The sequence below is a fragment of the Pyrus communis genome, chromosome 10, assembly GCF_041283825.1.
Source record: "Pyrus communis isolate YQ-2024b chromosome 10, ASM4128382v1, whole genome shotgun sequence".
Taxonomy (NCBI): domain Eukaryota; kingdom Viridiplantae; phylum Streptophyta; class Magnoliopsida; order Rosales; family Rosaceae; genus Pyrus; species Pyrus communis.
Genome location: NC_142574.1, coordinates 28,891,682 through 28,908,885, shown reverse-complemented (window position 1 = coordinate 28,908,885; position 17,204 = coordinate 28,891,682). Strand labels below are relative to the sequence as shown.

Genomic DNA, 17,204 nt, shown 5'->3' with positions numbered 1-17,204 from the left:
TTTGCACAAAAAATATGCAATTTAATGCCTTTAGAATTATATTTTTAATTTTTCATCTTCAATCCCGAGCCAAAAACATAAAAAGTTCTTTTTTTTTTTACAAAATGAAAAATGGCATATAATAAAGTGAAAATATCCAAATAAAAAGGTTAGTGCAAAAATTGTTATCACTTTCGGTTTTCCATTTCCATTAACAGTATCGAAGAAAGTGTGGAAGAAAAATGCACAAACCCAACTTCCAGATGTAATCAGAAGTATTTGATTATAGTTATAGCCTATAGGGTGCTTTTTCAGTTGCACAAGATACTTAATTTGCCTGCCTTAGTCTTATCCCTTTGAAATGGGGTTCATCAGCTAAAAGAATAAAAAATAAATCTGCTAATGGTCAACTATATATACACTCAGATTAAAGAAAGCAACGCTACAGATACACACATGTACCCACACACAGGATTTACGTGCTATCACCAATTGTAGTCCCCAAGTTTTGAAATTCAAAATACCAAAAATTATCCTTCTCCCAATTTAAGTTTTTTTTAGCAAACGATATTATTTACACTAAAGAGGTGAGGGAATGAGCTAAACTTCATAATAGGCTAGCAATAATGTGGTTGAAATTCGTTTTTGGCGAGAATCGAACCTAGCTAAAACCTTTTACTTACAAACGAAGAGAAATATTACTAGACCGTAATACTAAGTGACTCCCAAATAGAATTTTAACATAAGACAATTCAATTAATGAGGACAAAAATATAACTTTAAATTGAGTTTTGAATTTCAAAATAAAACCCACATAGTTGGTGCTTAGCTTCATTCTTTTTGGATTGTTTTGTTAACACCTTATCACAATTTTTTGAATAAAATTTCGGTTTTCTAAATACAGACGGTTACGATTTATTGTGTTTGGTCTGGAGTACTCTATGGTGGAAGGTATTTTGGTGGGTGTATTAAGATAATTTTTACTTAAAAATTAAGTGTGAGATAGATGAGTTGTGGTCAACTCCCTTATTTGATTTTGTAAGGTATTTTCTTTATATTGAAACTCTTAGGAAAATTTTATTTGAACTTATATAATCTCTTTCTATACTTAATTTACTCTTTACACCTTCATCACTTTTAATTAAACTATCTCTTTAAACCCAAATTTACTACCTAAATTATCCTTATAGACACAATTCAATATATAAATATCTTTACACCCATTTAGAAAATAAAAACCATTTTTATAGATAGATAAATACTGTGACATCCCACATCGCCCAGGGGAGTGATCCTTATATGTATATTCCCATCTCTACCTAGCACGAGGCCTTTTGGGAGCTCACTGGCTACGGGTTCCGTAGGAACTCCGAAGTTAAGCGAGAAGGGGCTAGAGCAATCCCATGATGGGTGACCCACTGGGAAGTTGCTCGTGAGTTCCCAAAAACAAAACCGTGAGGGAATGGTAAGCCCAAAGCGGACAATATCGTGCTACGGTGGTGGAGCGGGCCCGGGAAGTGATCCGCCCCGGGCCGGGATGTGACAAATACAATTAACATGTGATATAGGTTAATTATAAAAATTAAAAATAAAATCTATAAATGCGATTTAGAGCAAAAAACAGGAAAAAAAATATATTGTAAATCTTATCAATAAATAAAAATAATTATAGACAATAATTCTAGATTAGACTTATTTTAATAGACTTGATTAATTCTAATATTGGACTTATATCAAGTTTCTTAAATAAGAATTCACATTTAAGGTTTAAGTTGGATGTAGTTATTTAAATAAAATTTCCCAAACTCTTATATTGGCCACCAAGTTTACTTTTCTTGGGGACCAAGTTTAAACCCTAATATTTCAAAGCGCTTCTTCTTATCCTATCGCCTCCTTCCCCTTCCGCCTCCCTCTATGTCTTCATATCTCTTTTCCCTTTGTTAGGTACTCAAGCCCAAGGGAAGAGCCCAATCCAAAAGACTAGTCCAATAGGTGGGAGGACCCCAAGGACTTAAGTACAACTACACCATTTATAGTGTAGCTGATGTGGGATCATAACATCACACCACCCTTCAGAAGACCCGATGCCCACGGCGGCCCTTACTCTGGTGGCTTTCACTCTTAACAGCAGCGCACCCTTTGGTCATCCCGTTAAGGTCGCCCTTTCCAGGTCGCTTCCTCCGCAACGTCGGGAACCTAGGCTCTGATACCAATGCTAGGTACTCAAGCCTAAGGTAAGAGCTCAATCCAAAAGACTAGTCCAATAGGTGGGAGGACCCCAAGGACTTAGTCACTTAAGTACCACTACACCATTTCTGGTGTAGCCGATGTGGGATCATAACACCCTTCAATTCTTGGTCTAAAGCAAGTGAGACTTGATAGCTTGCCCGCTACGGAACAGAAGATGTCTTGTGCTATTTGTTTGGAGAATTTTTCTAACATAAGTGATAGCTTGGATGATCGTCACGATCAAAAGCTAATTCTTTGCTTGCCCTGCTCACACCTTTATCATAGACATTGCACGGCTCGGTGGCTGCTGACTAGTCACGGGGACTGTCCTGTGTGCCAAGATCGAGTGCCAATTGTGGGAGCTGGCCGGGAGCGACCAAAGAGGCTCCAATTTTCAGTTGGCCAGTACCCAACGCCAATTGCGCCAGTCAGTGAGCCTGAGCTGCCATCAAAACCCTTATGGCTGCAGATGGTTGATAAGGCGCACTTGGGGCGGCCTGATAAGGTGAACTTCACGGTTGCCGGTGCCATGTTAACTGCTAGGGTTCTTTTCAGATTATTAGCTGATTAACTGTGGTCCAATAAAAGCCTTGGAAATGTTGCCAATTGTTCAGAGCTTGTGTTTTGATCAATGGGGGAATCAGTTTATATGAAGATCTATTTAATTGATTGCTTTTGGAAAAAATTTCCATTTGTGCTATCAATATCTTCAGAATGTTTGCACAAAATTAGCCAAAAAATAATACAACTTTTGAAGATATGTAGCTATAACAAGTTTAACGAATCAATATTGCAACATTGTGTACAACAACAGTTACAGAGGAATCAGTTCCATTTGTATTCCTTTCAATCCGAAAGAGCTTATAAATGACATTACAAGAACAACAAACAAGAAACAACGAAGAGCAACGCTGATGGAAGATTAACCAAATGCACCCGCAAGTCCAAAATTAGCATTCGAAGAATCTGCATGTGATTGTCAGTAATTAAAACAGAGTTGCAACAAACTACCACATAACAAAATTGCAGATAAACAAACGAAGCCCAAGTTGAAAATCCCTCCCCACTCACCTGGAAAAATTGTCTTTAGAGCAATTACTATAACTGAAAAATGTATCACATGTATGCTCACAACCTCACTGCTTTGCTTTAAACAGGTCTAAAACAGCGTTTGCGTGATGCTGTGGAAGTTTTCTGAATACTTGGTACATATTCAAATTTGCTGAAGTCAACAACAGTCGGTCTGCAATAAATAAAGATAGAGTCATTCATGTTAGCGTAGCGCAATGAACTTTAAGATTGGATCGTCCATACACAACAGGGATTACCTATTGGTACTGGTGTTTTGGACATCCTTCAGAGGAGCACGGAGACCACTTGCACGAGAACCAGATGAGGAAAATCTAAATGATGATATTACTGATACAAAATTTTCCACTGATTTCTCTGCTATATCTGAATAACGGCCTAAATGGGAAATATTGGATGAGAATTTTCCTTCTTCATTTGTGTCTGTAACTGCCCTGTTCAGGCTAGATGCACAGGGACCTACATTGAAGAAACAAAACAAAATATTTGCTCAGATGAAAGATTCAATACGATATAAGATTAATGAGCTTGGCATTAGCATGGATCTGTAAGTGAACAGGAGACGCTTATCTTGAACAGTTAATAAAAAGCATATCAAATAACTTGATTTCCAAAATAGGGTGCTAAACTATTTTTTTGAGTTTTGACTAGCACTTACCATCATCAGGAAGGGATGCACTGATACACAGTGGTTCGGGTTTCACATTCTCCTGAGGTAGTTAAACAATAGTGTTTTTATAAGAAAAATAATCATAAACACAAACATTCTAAGCATAAAATCAAAAGAGAGAAAAAACACATACCACTTGAACGTTGTCATGTGGGGAGGTTTTCCTTTTAGCGACTTTTCTATTAAAATAGCTGTTCTCAAAATGAGTACTCTCAGGAACTGCATCCTTGTGCATATCAATAGCAAGATCATCCTTCAGCAATCGCTTTTCCTGATTGCGTTCACTGATTGACTTATCCTTGAAATAAGAACTTCTAACAATGACCTTTCTGTGCTCCGTTCTTGTCTTACCACCCTCAACTGTGTCTGGGGCATTCTTACATTCACGCTCCCTATGCAGCGTTACACAAGGCTTAGGGATATAATGTCTGGGTTGTTGCAACAATGTATTTTCTGGACTTCGTCTCATGCGCACCATGTCTTTCAATGTCAGGAACACAAATTCAAGTGAGTTGTAACTACTAGTAACCAGAAAACTAAAAACGGATCCATGAAGTTATCAAAGGGGAAACTATATCCTTACCATGATTTTGAGATTCTATTGAATCAGGGACATCAGTGTCGAAGTCATCTTCTACCTAGAAAAGACAGATAATTTATAAAGTGTAACGCCAGTTGATTAATAAGTGATCCTAGAAAAGACAGATAATTTATAAGGTGTAACAACAGTTGATTAATAAGTGATCTTCGAATAAGAATTATCATATCACACCCATTTATGAAACTCACTGAATCACTGGGAGGTTCATTTCCCATGTTGTCAGAGTTAACAAGGGATGACTCTGAGCAGTTTGTTTTACACGAAACATCATCCGCAGAGGCATTTTCATTGGGACTGAGAGAAGAGTCATCAACCGGACTTGGAGAATCAGGTGAGTTCCTTGGAGCTGTGAATTTTCTCTTTGCTTCAAGAGAGGCAAAGCCTTTAGTTGTCAAAGAAAAACTGCAGAACTTGAGCCCAAGCAATATATAAGCTACAAAAATGTAATACTGTGAACATTATTTTTATACTGATTCTTTAGCACAATATACTGAATCAAAACCTAGATAATGTAATCAAGCTTAAGAAAAAAAGGGATTCAAAGGATACAAAAATATTTAGTCAGGAGGTTATTCTGCACAGGCAAATCCAGCCTTTTATTTATCCTTCCAAGATTGACATTTTTGGGTTGGTAAGTTCTGTCGGCACTAAAGTTCATTTCCTGATCCCGCAAAGAGAAAAGAAGAAAACCTACTTTAGTCTCATTAAGACTAAACTAACACACACACAGACAATTGAAGAAAATCAATCAGAAAAAAATAAACCTTGTAGAAATCGCACAGAGGATACCTGGAATGGCATTTTAGTAAATGGATCAATATCACCTTCTGCTATACCTTTAGCTATATGCTGTGATATCGACGTATTTCAGGTTAAGGCAAAATCTTATGCATTGAAAAGAATAGACGGAAGTAATGAAACAATAAAAGAAAGTAATAAGATGGTTGACTGAGATGAATAGTATAAAGGATATGGTCCTAAGAAGTCAAAATCATCCACAACATGATCAGACATTTCAGACAAGTATACAATATCTTGAGAAACGGGATCATAAACCCGTTGATGCTGAAAGGTCAATATTGCTTTCTTGAATGATTCTTCATATAGGGGAGGAACTGAAGCAGTACTGTACTTTAGGTGCTTAATTACCTGAAGTCGGACAGTCATCAGTTACAGTTACTTTAAAACAAAATTATTCAAATGATGCCGGTCTGTTTTCCGAAATTTAAAGAATGGATGAATGATAAACTTCACCTTATCATAACTTGTGAACTTTTTTATGAGGGCGTGTGCCCTTTTCAGTCCCATTCCAGGCAACGACTGTAAATAGTCACAACCACTCAGAATACACATCTCCAGAAGCATCTGTTTTGTGAATCCAGAAAAACTCAAGTCCTTGTTCCGATGTAGAATTGAATACTGAAACTCAACCCCTTGCCCAAATTTATCCATTTTAAAGATAATCTGGATTACAAAAAGAATTATCATACCACACAGAGAAATTTCTAATAGTAAAGAAAAGAAAAGTGGTCTGTGCTATACAGATAACTAACCCTGGGGCATCCGAATGGTATCAGATCTGAGTCCTCAGTGATTACTGCTTCTACCTGCTTGCTGACAGCCAAGAACGTCATTTGAGCATCTGCCTCGTAAGGAGCCACCACATAACATACATTCTCTTGCTTTAACACCTTCAAGGAGCAACAGTATCAACAAGAGAGGAGATAAAATTCTGTAGAGCTAACGATAAACATAAATCCCTACGAAGATCTGAAACTCTAAATAGCTAGTGATCTTTAACCCAAAAGCGACTTTTTTACCTGGATTAGCTCACGTGCAATTGAAGGTGAAATGTCAACAGCTTTTTGGTAGCAATCATAAGCAGCAGCAGAATTTCCATTGGACTCATGCTCACTGGCACGTGCAAGATTTTCCTTTCTCACCCTGTGTAAGGAGAACATAAAACAGTTCCTAAGTTGAGTTATCCATGAACCACACATAGACCTTAAGAGGCGAACACCAGTCTCTTATGTATTAGTTTTATCAAATTAATAAGGATAGAAGAGAAGGATCAGTAGCTCAGCCTCATGTTGCAGAGACAAACCAATTACGCGTTAAAGATCGGAAGCTTGCCAAATGTAGTAGAAATGACATAGACAGGGTGGTCTTTTAATGAAAGGTTTGAGTTGAGACATCTAATCCCCATACAAGGGAAGCGAAAGAAAAAATATTAAGAGGTTGAGTTGGATATATCCGCCCATATAATCCGTTGGCTACATACACAAACTTATGCACTAATAGTTTCAGTTTATCTCTAAGGGTGTCCAAACACATCCATCAGCATAAGCATTCAAAAGTTTATCAAGGATTTAGACATCCTAAATAGTGGATCAAACCTAAGCTAATATTAATTAGTCAATTCGTTACATATCTGACACTATTGAAAAATTAAATGTCATCAAGAATTTATGCAACCTACTCCAAAACAAAGAGCAAATATAATATGGATTACAACCAAGTGGAATTAGAATAAAAGAGATGCCACCATACCTTCCACGTTTGTTCTCTTGTTCAATCTTCATTGGTAGAAGTCCGCCATCAAATACAAGAACGGGTTTAACACCATAATGCCGCAGCAGGTTTACTCGATGCATACAATAGTCAATGTGCCTAAAATGGGAATGAAATGCAAGCGAATCATATATAACAGAAAATCTACTTACATAATCAACCACGCTAAACTGCAAAGAAGCTTTGAGATGATAAATTATTTCAGCTTTGAATCCTACTTTTTGAAATTAGTACTTTGGATCCATAAAATCACTGACTACAAAAAAAAATGCAGGTAGCTTCTTATCGGTGAACTTCATAGGACGAAAATGATTTCAATTCTTCATGTACGTACTGCTCAATAAGTAGCTGATTTACCAAAATTAGTGTTTTTTTGTCAATTTACTTGGAAGAGAGAACAATGACTGAAAAAGTGAAATAATACCGTAATCGTGAAAAGCACCCAAAAAATGCAAGTAATCTGAAGCAAAAGAGGGAAAGGGATCACTTTAAAAACCCATTTTGTCCTTTCCTATAAGCTCACTGCCAAATTCTGGTTCTTTTATCTCAAATTCTTCAAATTGGTGAAACACAAATAACAATAATTTCATCTACTTAACACCAGAAACAGCTCCGCTAAAGGCCCATCATTATACAGGAAAGAACACATCGGAATGCTCGAACCAAGACGGCCCATCATCGAATTTGCATCAAAATGGTCAAAACAAGAGGAACCCATCATCACATTTTCGTAAAAGCATCGAAATTTGCAGCTAATTCATGTCAGAACGACCGGCAAACAAAAACCCAAAACCCCAATCCGACAAATGCGATGAAAAAAAGAGAAACCTGGAGGTGGGTATGCCTTTGCAGAGCTCTCTGCTGCAGGACAAGGCGCCTTTGTGAAGCCAAGAGTAGGTATCCACCGCCACGCAGGTGCCCTCCAAGTCCTTAATGTGGATTGGCGCCATTATCGATTTAAGTAGCGGCAGTAGCCCTTGAATCCCCATCTTCTTTCTTCTCAATGTCGCACGCTATGAGTTCTGTTCAAATGGCTTCATCTACTAATTAGAGAGAGAGAGAGAGAGGTTATTTGGGAAGACCAAGGGTTAGGAAAAAGAACCTGGCGGGAAACCTTATGGTAAATGTTGTGGGAAGACCAAGGGTTAGGAAAAAGAACCTGGCGGGAAACCTTATGGTAAATGTTGTGTTTGGCGGGGGAGGATTTTTGTGTTTTAGTATTTTCAATGGCAAAGGTCAGCGTTGTTGACCAATACAAAAATGGTATAGCAGCCCAATATTGTAGCCCAGATTTAAGAACAATTGAATAGTAGCCCAATGTTGTAGCCCAGGAAATTAGCCCAATAGTAGCCCAAATAGATACCATCAGCCTGTAATGTGCATTATTGATTAAAAAATAACATTACACTTTTACCACGTTTTGTATACCACATTATACTCGCGGTACAAATGTGATGTACAAAATGTAGCACCTTCTTGAATACCTGCTTTAATAGTTCTAAAAGATCCTTAGAGAGTCGTGCTTGCCCATCTTCTGGACCCATCATCTGATATGATCCCACAAAATCAGGTTCTCGAGTACCTGTGCCCAGAGCGAGTTTGATTTGAGTCTTCATCGATTGGGTGGTAGAGCAAGCCCCCAAGCGGTAATCGAAATTAGCTGTCTTTATTGACACAACACGAGCACATCCGATAAAGGCATGTTGTCCGCCTAAAAGATCTGGCATCTCCAACTATTTTTTTGATAGAGCAAATCCAGGCTTCCAATTGTCATACCATAGTTAAATGGTTGAGCCGTCTCCTACTAGGTACTTGATCTTCCCACAGCTATGCTTCTAAGTTTGAGTATCTTCCTCCATACCCAAGAGCAATCACCCGGTGTTTTCAACTCCCAAAATATTTAAAAATTGTATTTTATATTAGAAAATGATTTCAATGACTCATTTTCTCTTTATGCACATTTAGTAAATTACTTTATTTATGTATCTTGACTCTCGTTTGATTTATTCCATTTAATGACAAAAAATAAACAATAATGTCGCGTGAGAATATGTTTGAAATCACTCGTGTGGGAATAATTCATTTTAATAGAACTAAACAAAATTATCATGTACCCATCTCTTCTCTTCCTTATTGTGAGAAATGTGTAATTACTTATTTGGAGTGCCAATAATAACTCTATCATTTTTTTTCTGTTAATTTCTTACATGTAATGCACTTGACAAACTTTTAAGAGCATATGCATCAATAAAATGCTAACTTCACAAAGAGAATTAGTAAATACTTGAAACTCTATAATTGAGTTATGAGAAAAAAATACAAGTAGTAATAAAAACTTAACATGCAATAGTTCACAAAATGAACAAAACTACGCTCAATTTGACTAACGTTCAGAGGGAGAGGGTGTCACATCCCGGCCCGGGCGGGACCACTTCCTGGCCCCGACTCCACCGTAGCACAATATTGTCCGCTTTGGGCCCCCAATACACCCTCACAGTTTTGTTTTTGGGAACTCACACGAGGACTTCCCGATGGGTCACCCATCCTGGGAATGCTCTCGCACGCTACTCGCTTAACTTTGGAGTTCCAACGGAACCCGAAGCCAGTGAGCTCCCAAAAGGCCTCATGCTAGGTAGAGATGAGAATATACATATAAGGATCACTCTCCTGAACAATGTGAGATGTCACAGGAGAGGGTCGGAAAGGAGAATATTGCTACAAATGTTTTTAAGAACTCATAGCGAAATTGAAATTCAAAATAAAACAAGGCCTACAACTCAAAAGCATTGCTAAATTTTTGCTCTTAGTTTTATGAAATAAAGCACGATAAATTAAGAAAACTACTATTAGCATAAAAAAATAAAATAAAAATCTCATTTTGCACTTCTCAAAACTGTATTTTTTTTATTTTTATAATCATAGAACTTTTGGAGTGCAAAATGATATTTTTGGAGTGCCAATAACAATTCTCTAAATTAATTAACTTTATTAGTTTAATTAATGGTAAGAAACAAGCACATGAACGACAACATTATACACCTTTGCTATATTGTTTGATAGCCAATTATTAATGAAAATCATATCTCTTGTCTTAAACAAGGGATGAAATAAGAACATGGGATCGATGCCAACAAGTAAAACATGCCGAGGAAGCATGGCCGAATGAAACCTGCATCATTGCTTTGTTGTGTCCATGTGTATGTTCATGTCCGATGCAATGGTTCAACACATATGCCATATTCGTTTAATAGAAATATGAAATCATAGGTTTTTACAAAAAAAACAAAACTAGCTAGAATTGAAACATGTGACAGGTGCAATAAGGGCGCCAAAGAGAAGCAATAATTGAAATTAAATGAAATAATAGACCCTTCTAGTGTATAAAATAAATGAAGAAAAAAAAAATCCTCAGATGGTGGATCCTATCATTCATGATCGATTTCGAATCAAACCATGATCAATGACGAGTACACTCGTCCACCTTTAGGAGAATTTTTCAGTATGTCAGGAACATGGCCCAGTACATCAAATGTAAAAATACATTGGTTGGAAATTAAAAAAAAAAATTTCAACCAATTGTTTTATTACACTTGGTGTATCGCGCTGTTTTCCCAGCTTACTGAAAAATTTCTCATCCTTTGGACCCTCCATTAATCTTAGCTTGCATTGTAGCGGAACCAACATGGGTTGGATAATAACACTCTAACATAGAAGGTTAATTATCTTTTTATGCAAGTGGTTACACAGGTAACCTGGTGAACCCTCTTTCAACTTTTTCTCTCATGTAAAATAAGTTGAGGGACCAACTCCAGGACGAATTAGGTATGAAAGATCCATTTTGAAGACTTGATGAAGTGTACATTGGAGAAAAAAATTTGATGAAGATCACATGTACAGTAGTTTGTTGTCCCACTCAATGTTGCCGACCATACAAGAACACTTCTGCATATTCCAATATTCTTTCGGATGTTTAATTTAAAAGGGTAATGTTAGGGAGATCAAAATTTAAATTAAATTTACAAACGCAATAATGTGTCATTAATAAAAAAAACACGTTAATTAACACTTAACTAATAATTCAATCATTAACATCCACATCATTTGGTTTTTAAATTTTAATTTAAAATTTTGATATTCCTAACGTTATTCAATTTAAAATCTCAAACGTTCAGAACTAAAATATATAAAATGCATGAGGGCACAGTCACTGCAGGGCATACATTTGTAATGCAAGTGACAAGCAGCCAATAGGCAACAGTACTAGAAGTTTCCGTTGGCTCTGAAAATTCTATAAAGATCTCAACCAACGATGATTGACATTTCCTAGTTGTACTCGTCTCCATATATTTAGAGAGAATCTCGAGTAAGGTGCCAGTACGTGGTCGGGCTTGTGCTACCCCTCACTACTAAGCTGTAAGGCTGCTGAAGATGGAATGGAACAAATACGAGTCTGATAAACCAAAACACATGTGCATGTTGTGAAGAAAGTGTTCAGTAGCGTGCTGAGAACACAACTTATACATCAAGTATCATAATACAAGTAATTGAATACTTGAAAAAGAAAAATTTCAACTACTTATATTAAAATACTTGAAGCAGTAGACTGTATTCTCAAGACACTAACAAATTTCTCCATATTGTGCTTATGTGTGGCTGCGAGGTGGAAAGAACCAATCATTTTAAGTGACGAAAGTTTTGCCAAAGGGCAGTGAAAGAACTAATGATTGCAAAGTTCTATATAATTTGCAGTAACAAGCATGGAGAACTATCGGTTTTCAATTTTTATAGGTCCCATTTTATTTATTATTATTTATTTGAATTATAGACGTAGAGAAAAGTATAAGGGCGAAAATATGAACGAATAATGATTGAGGGAGGAAGAAGAAATGAAGGGAATATATACCATATAAATTTCTTTCACTCTTCTTCCACCATTATTCCTCCACCCTTCTTTAAGACTATCTATCCATCCTATCTCTCACACACTTTCTCTCTATCTATAGCACAAACAATAAATGGAATTATCTTTTCCATAAATATTTAAGTTTAGCATGTAGTTGGACATCATTTGCTTCACAAAAGATTGATTTGTACGAGTTTGATTCACAGTTGTAGTAGTTTGCCCTGTTTCGTACGTGACGTCCCTTTTTTGCCGGTATATTGGCTGTTGCAAAATATCATCTTTATAAACATCCTGTCAATTGTAAAAACACAAACACAAACCATACATGAACACATAAAAAATATAAAAAAAAGTTGGTGGTAAATAAGACATTCTCGCTGTTATGTGTAACAAGAAGTACATCTATAAATAGCTTCCCCCTTTGGTTTGTTAATGTCCACAGCTACAATAGAAAAGAGAGAGAAAGCTTCTGCTTGGTGAATACATACATTTTCTTAAGCAGAAGTTTTGATAATCGATAGGTCGATATGTTGCCAATTGGATTGTCTTCTGTTTATCTATGGTTCAGTACTGCAGCCGGCATTGCTGGTATACCTTCTTCATTTTTACACAATGCATCTTTCTATATATATATATTTGCTTAGAACTTCTTCTATGCATTCATATGCTTTAGATACAGGTTTCTGGTTCATGAAGCACAACCATGCATGAATTTTTTTTAATGACTTCATATCATAGTACTGTCGCGGATTTGAGGTAATCCGATGTGATAGTAATTTGTTAAAACTAGTATGTATAATATGTCAATTATTTGTTTTATTTACTGTATATAACTGTCATATGATGGGAATTCTTTTTTTGGTACAATAGTCAGGCTAACTCGATTAGCAAAGAACCTATAAACTAAGCCAAAACTGGGTCTAAAGACCGTTATAATATCTTCTTGAAAAAGACAACCCACACCAGCAGGAGGAATCTCAAAAACATGAAGTGTAAACCCAAATCCAACCAATCTCAGCAAGTTTATCAGGCACAAAATTTCCTTCCCTAAAAATATGTTGAATAATCTGGCATCTATCACCATTGATCAAGGGCTTACAACTAGCAACCAATTAAATTGAAATTTTTATTCTCCTTAATTATATGAAAGAATTGTTTTACAAGTTAAAACCATTTATTCTACTTTGTGGAAAGTTTTATACTTGACAAAAAATTACCTGTGAAAATATAATCATTTTTCAACTTCTTGTATGAAAATTAAAGTATATTATTGGTTTAAAAAAAAAAACCTTTGGCTGATCAATGAAAATATGCATAACAAGTATGATCGGGTAGATATGCAAGTATGACCCAAAAATGATTAGATATGCAAGAAACATTCTAACACCCATCTTTGTCAACTGCAGGCAATATCTGTGCAATTTCGTTGTATGTGTCACCAATGTAAGTTTTTCAAAAAAGGGTAATACTAGAAAGACTAAATTTGGAAACAAAATTTGCAAACTAAATGATGCGTCACCAATAAGAATGAGCACGTTTATCAACGCTCAAGTAATAAACTAAATCAACTTCCATGTTCATTAGTTTCTAAAATTTTGTCTTACTAGCATCCTTTAAAAAAGGGAATTCATTAAAATATTTGCTTACCCTAATGATTTATGCACTTCCCACTCACTTTTGAGTCTTTTATGTTCTTCAGGCCAACATTTAAAAGAATTATCACAAACAAGTCAACAGAACAATTCTCAGGATTGCCTTACATATATGGTCTTTTAAATTGCTTGATATGCACATGGTATGGCCTGCCTATAGTGAAGAGTGGTATTATAATGGTGGCTACAGTCAATTCAATCGGAGCTGTTTTCCAGTTAGTCTACTTGATCATTTTCATTACCTACGCCGAAAAATCAATTACGGTAATTATAAATCCTAAAATCTACCATACTCTTCTTAAGATCAAGTCCCTTTTACAACTCTGCATTACTGACTACGTGTTGTTCTTCAAAATGTTCATTGCAGCTGAGGATATCGGGATTGCTCGCAGCAGTTTCTGTTCTTTTTGCGGCTGTTGTACTTGTGAGCTTAAGACTTGTAGGCCATGAGAGGGAACTGTTCGTTGGATATATATGTGCTTTTTCAGTAGTTTCAGTGTATGCTTCGCCGTTGTTTATCATCGTAAGTTCGTGTGGAATAATTCTCACTCAGATTGTTTTCAGATTGTGAAATTTCTTCTCACTGATTTCGTTTCACATATACCCTTTTTCAGAATTTGGTGATCAAAACAAGAAGTGTTGAGTTCATGCCATTTAATCTTTCTCTTGCAACTTTCTTGGTGAGTTTCTCTTTCTGTGCATACGGAGCGTTGCAGGGCGACCCCTTTGTCTATGTAAGTATTCTTTTTCCTTGGACGAATTTCAGCAGTTATATTATCACTCTAAAGTCTAAACAGCAACAACATCCCACTTATATAACGTATTAACTTGTGTTCATTATTTTTCATGCAGATCCCAAACAGTCTCGGTACAATTTTAGGGTTTGTCCAGTTGGTTCTGTACTCCTACTATAGCAAAATGTCTGGAGATGATGACTCGAGAGAACCACTGCTTGCTTAATTTCGGAGGCGTGCGTGAACGAACTTACTGGACTAGTTAAAACTCAATGCGGTAAAATCAAAGCCCTAGGTCATAAATTGTGATAGTGAGAACAGTATCATGAGATTATGAAGGGTTTGGAGTTGCTACGTGATGCACAGAAGCATCTCAAGCGTCTATCAACAAACAAGATCACAAGAGAGGGTCATATTAGCCCTAGGTCAACTCTTGGATTAGCACTGTTTATCTTCTCTTAATTGTTAATTATTTACTTAATTAGGAAAATGTTGTAATATTTCCATTTATTATTGTACTTTTAGTATTTTCCTAAATAGTTTAGGGTTGTCACCCTCTGTAAGCCTAGCCTTGTAATTCATTAATCAGTTTACGTCGAGTTGATGTTGAATTTAATTATAAAATATCTTTACCACTGTCAACTACTGGTTGCAAATTAATCCATTGGATTGTTAACCCCATTACCCATTAAGATCTATTTTAGTTTTTTTTGTTTGTCAAATGATAGATTTTGTTAAATTATTAACCACCGACGGGGTTCAAACCCACGCAATCATGCAAGTGCTCAACTCATTTCCACCACTGTGGTAAATGACCACTTGTTAAGATCCATTTTAGTTTGATTTCACCTTAATTTCACCATTATCCCCATTACCAATCTCACTTTTATATTATGATGATATCAAATTAAATGAGTCTTAACAAGTACCCATTAACAACTCAATAAATTGATTGCCACCTCTACCGCCAACTTTGTCCCGCTAATTCTTACATATGTGCATTGGCGCTACCTGCATGTGCTGTGTTAGACAAGGGATAGAAAAACTTCTAGTAAGTAGAGTTAACCTGTAGAAATAATAACTTGTGTAGAATTAATAACTAATTATTGAAGAACATCAAGTTTTCATGTAAATTAGCTCTTTCAACCCATTTTTTTATCTAATATTATAATACCATTAAATAAATTACAATATAATTTTTCAACAATCCTCCACCTGAATTACAAAATTAAGAAGAATTTGAAATACATGTGCACTAGAGATGTATGTAGACAGGTGTATTTAGACTTGAACCTATAAGAGTACTTGAAGAGAGTTATCAGATTTATTTGTAGTAGTTATACGATGATCTTGAATTATTCACCATTAGTATAAACTCAGACAATGCAAATTTTACATCTCTCATCCTAATATATTATAGTTCGTGTTTTATTTTGGTTCTCAACTAATCCCCATATTCATGAGAACTTTAGAGCACTATTATGGACAACTCACTTCTTCTATCACATGATGAAATGTATAGTTGTCTTAACTTATTTGCAATGGCAAATAAGAAAAAAAACTTATTTGCAACCCATGTCTAACCAGTTTGTCTATTAACCAATAATCTTCAATCAACTAGGTTAAGTTCCCGCACTTGACGATTCATTCATTAAGTTCGGCTTTTTCTCACTCCTTTCAATTATCAACTTACTTTCTAATTAAATCTCTAATAATATTTGGATCCATTGGCTTGATTAAGGTCAATACCAATTTCTGTTGTCATTTGTCACAACTCAAAGTCACTGTCATCGTCAAAACTAAAATGATTTGGGGCAAAATTTCACCTTTTTATTGGGTAAAAATATGAAGATTAAAAATCAAAATGGCAAATTTCAATAAAATTTGCCTTTACGTATAAGTAGTTGTCATATTCTTTGACCAATCTTTCCAAACACTAACTTTTTTGAAAAAACAAAAAATGAAGTTAGAAAGACTTCTTCATGACACATTTTGCTCAACTATTATAAGGTCAAAACCCACACGACCTCAAAGAGTTTGGTGTAATTGTGTGAACTCCCTGAACCTCTTTTTTCTTCCCAAGTTTGGAGTGGCCAAACTGGCCTTTTGTGTTAGCGATATATCTTGCCTTATTTCCTTGGAGAGGCCAAACTATATCTTGGGAGAGAGGTCATGTCGAAAATGAATGCATGTGCTCAGAAAAGTTTTATCACTTCTGAATATTCGAAAGCATATGGCTGCATCATTCAAGGGATCCTTTTAGATGAAATACTTTAAGAGAAGGGATTTTCATTTTTCTAAAAAAAAATTAAGATTTGTTGTGTGGTCCACATCACATCAAACTTTAATAATCCGAACTGTCTAACTTTTAAGGTGCACCTCATAGATCATCCTTACATTTTTGTTTTTTTGTTGAAACATCATTACAAAATATTAGCCAAGTGGAAATATTTAAGACATTTAAATAAGTTCAAAGAAATTAACGAACACTTTGTTTTGTAAGAAACAATGAAATTTCATTGTAATAATTAAATAGGCAAATGGTTTCAGATTAAATTGATTTTTTGCAAAGATGATCTATGAATCGAGACGTACAAAGTAGACGTTCGGATCATTGAAGGTCGATGTGGAGTAGATTGCATAACTAATCCCCATTTTTTTTTTTTTCAAAAAATAGGGATCCCCTTGCAAAAGGGCATGTATATGTATATGGGATAGGATCAAGAGACAAATTTTTTGACAAATATTTTTACACTTCTTTTGAGCTTTTAGATTA

The 17,204-nt window shown here is 35.7% G+C and overlaps 2 protein-coding genes across 2 annotated transcripts; one reads left to right on the top strand and one right to left on the bottom strand.

The window, feature by feature from the left end:
• Positions 1-2,936: 2,936 nt before the first annotated feature.
• LOC137730179 (5'-3' exonuclease family protein) lies at positions 2,937-8,220 on the bottom strand. Its single transcript, XM_088678843.1, has 15 exons — positions 7,968-8,220; positions 7,119-7,238; positions 6,389-6,512; positions 6,122-6,259; positions 5,823-6,032; positions 5,543-5,717; positions 5,358-5,431; positions 5,118-5,229; positions 4,757-4,950; positions 4,551-4,605; positions 4,101-4,447; positions 3,956-4,007; positions 3,537-3,756; positions 3,280-3,451; positions 2,937-3,174 (listed from the first exon to the last, which is right to left on the bottom strand). Exons 1-14 carry the CDS (start codon positions 8,126-8,128, stop codon positions 3,358-3,360), a joined length of 2,076 nt encoding a protein of 691 aa, XP_088534969.1. The 5' UTR covers positions 8,129-8,220; the 3' UTR covers positions 2,937-3,174; positions 3,280-3,357.
• Positions 8,221-12,480: 4,260 nt separating this feature from the next.
• LOC137727398 (bidirectional sugar transporter SWEET2a-like) lies at positions 12,481-15,112 on the top strand. Its single transcript, XM_068466267.2, has 6 exons — positions 12,481-12,630; positions 13,449-13,485; positions 13,742-13,958; positions 14,062-14,217; positions 14,309-14,428; positions 14,547-15,112. Exons 1-6 carry the CDS (start codon positions 12,570-12,572, stop codon positions 14,652-14,654), a joined length of 699 nt encoding a protein of 232 aa, XP_068322368.2. The 5' UTR covers positions 12,481-12,569; the 3' UTR covers positions 14,655-15,112.
• Positions 15,113-17,204: the final 2,092 nt, after the last annotated feature.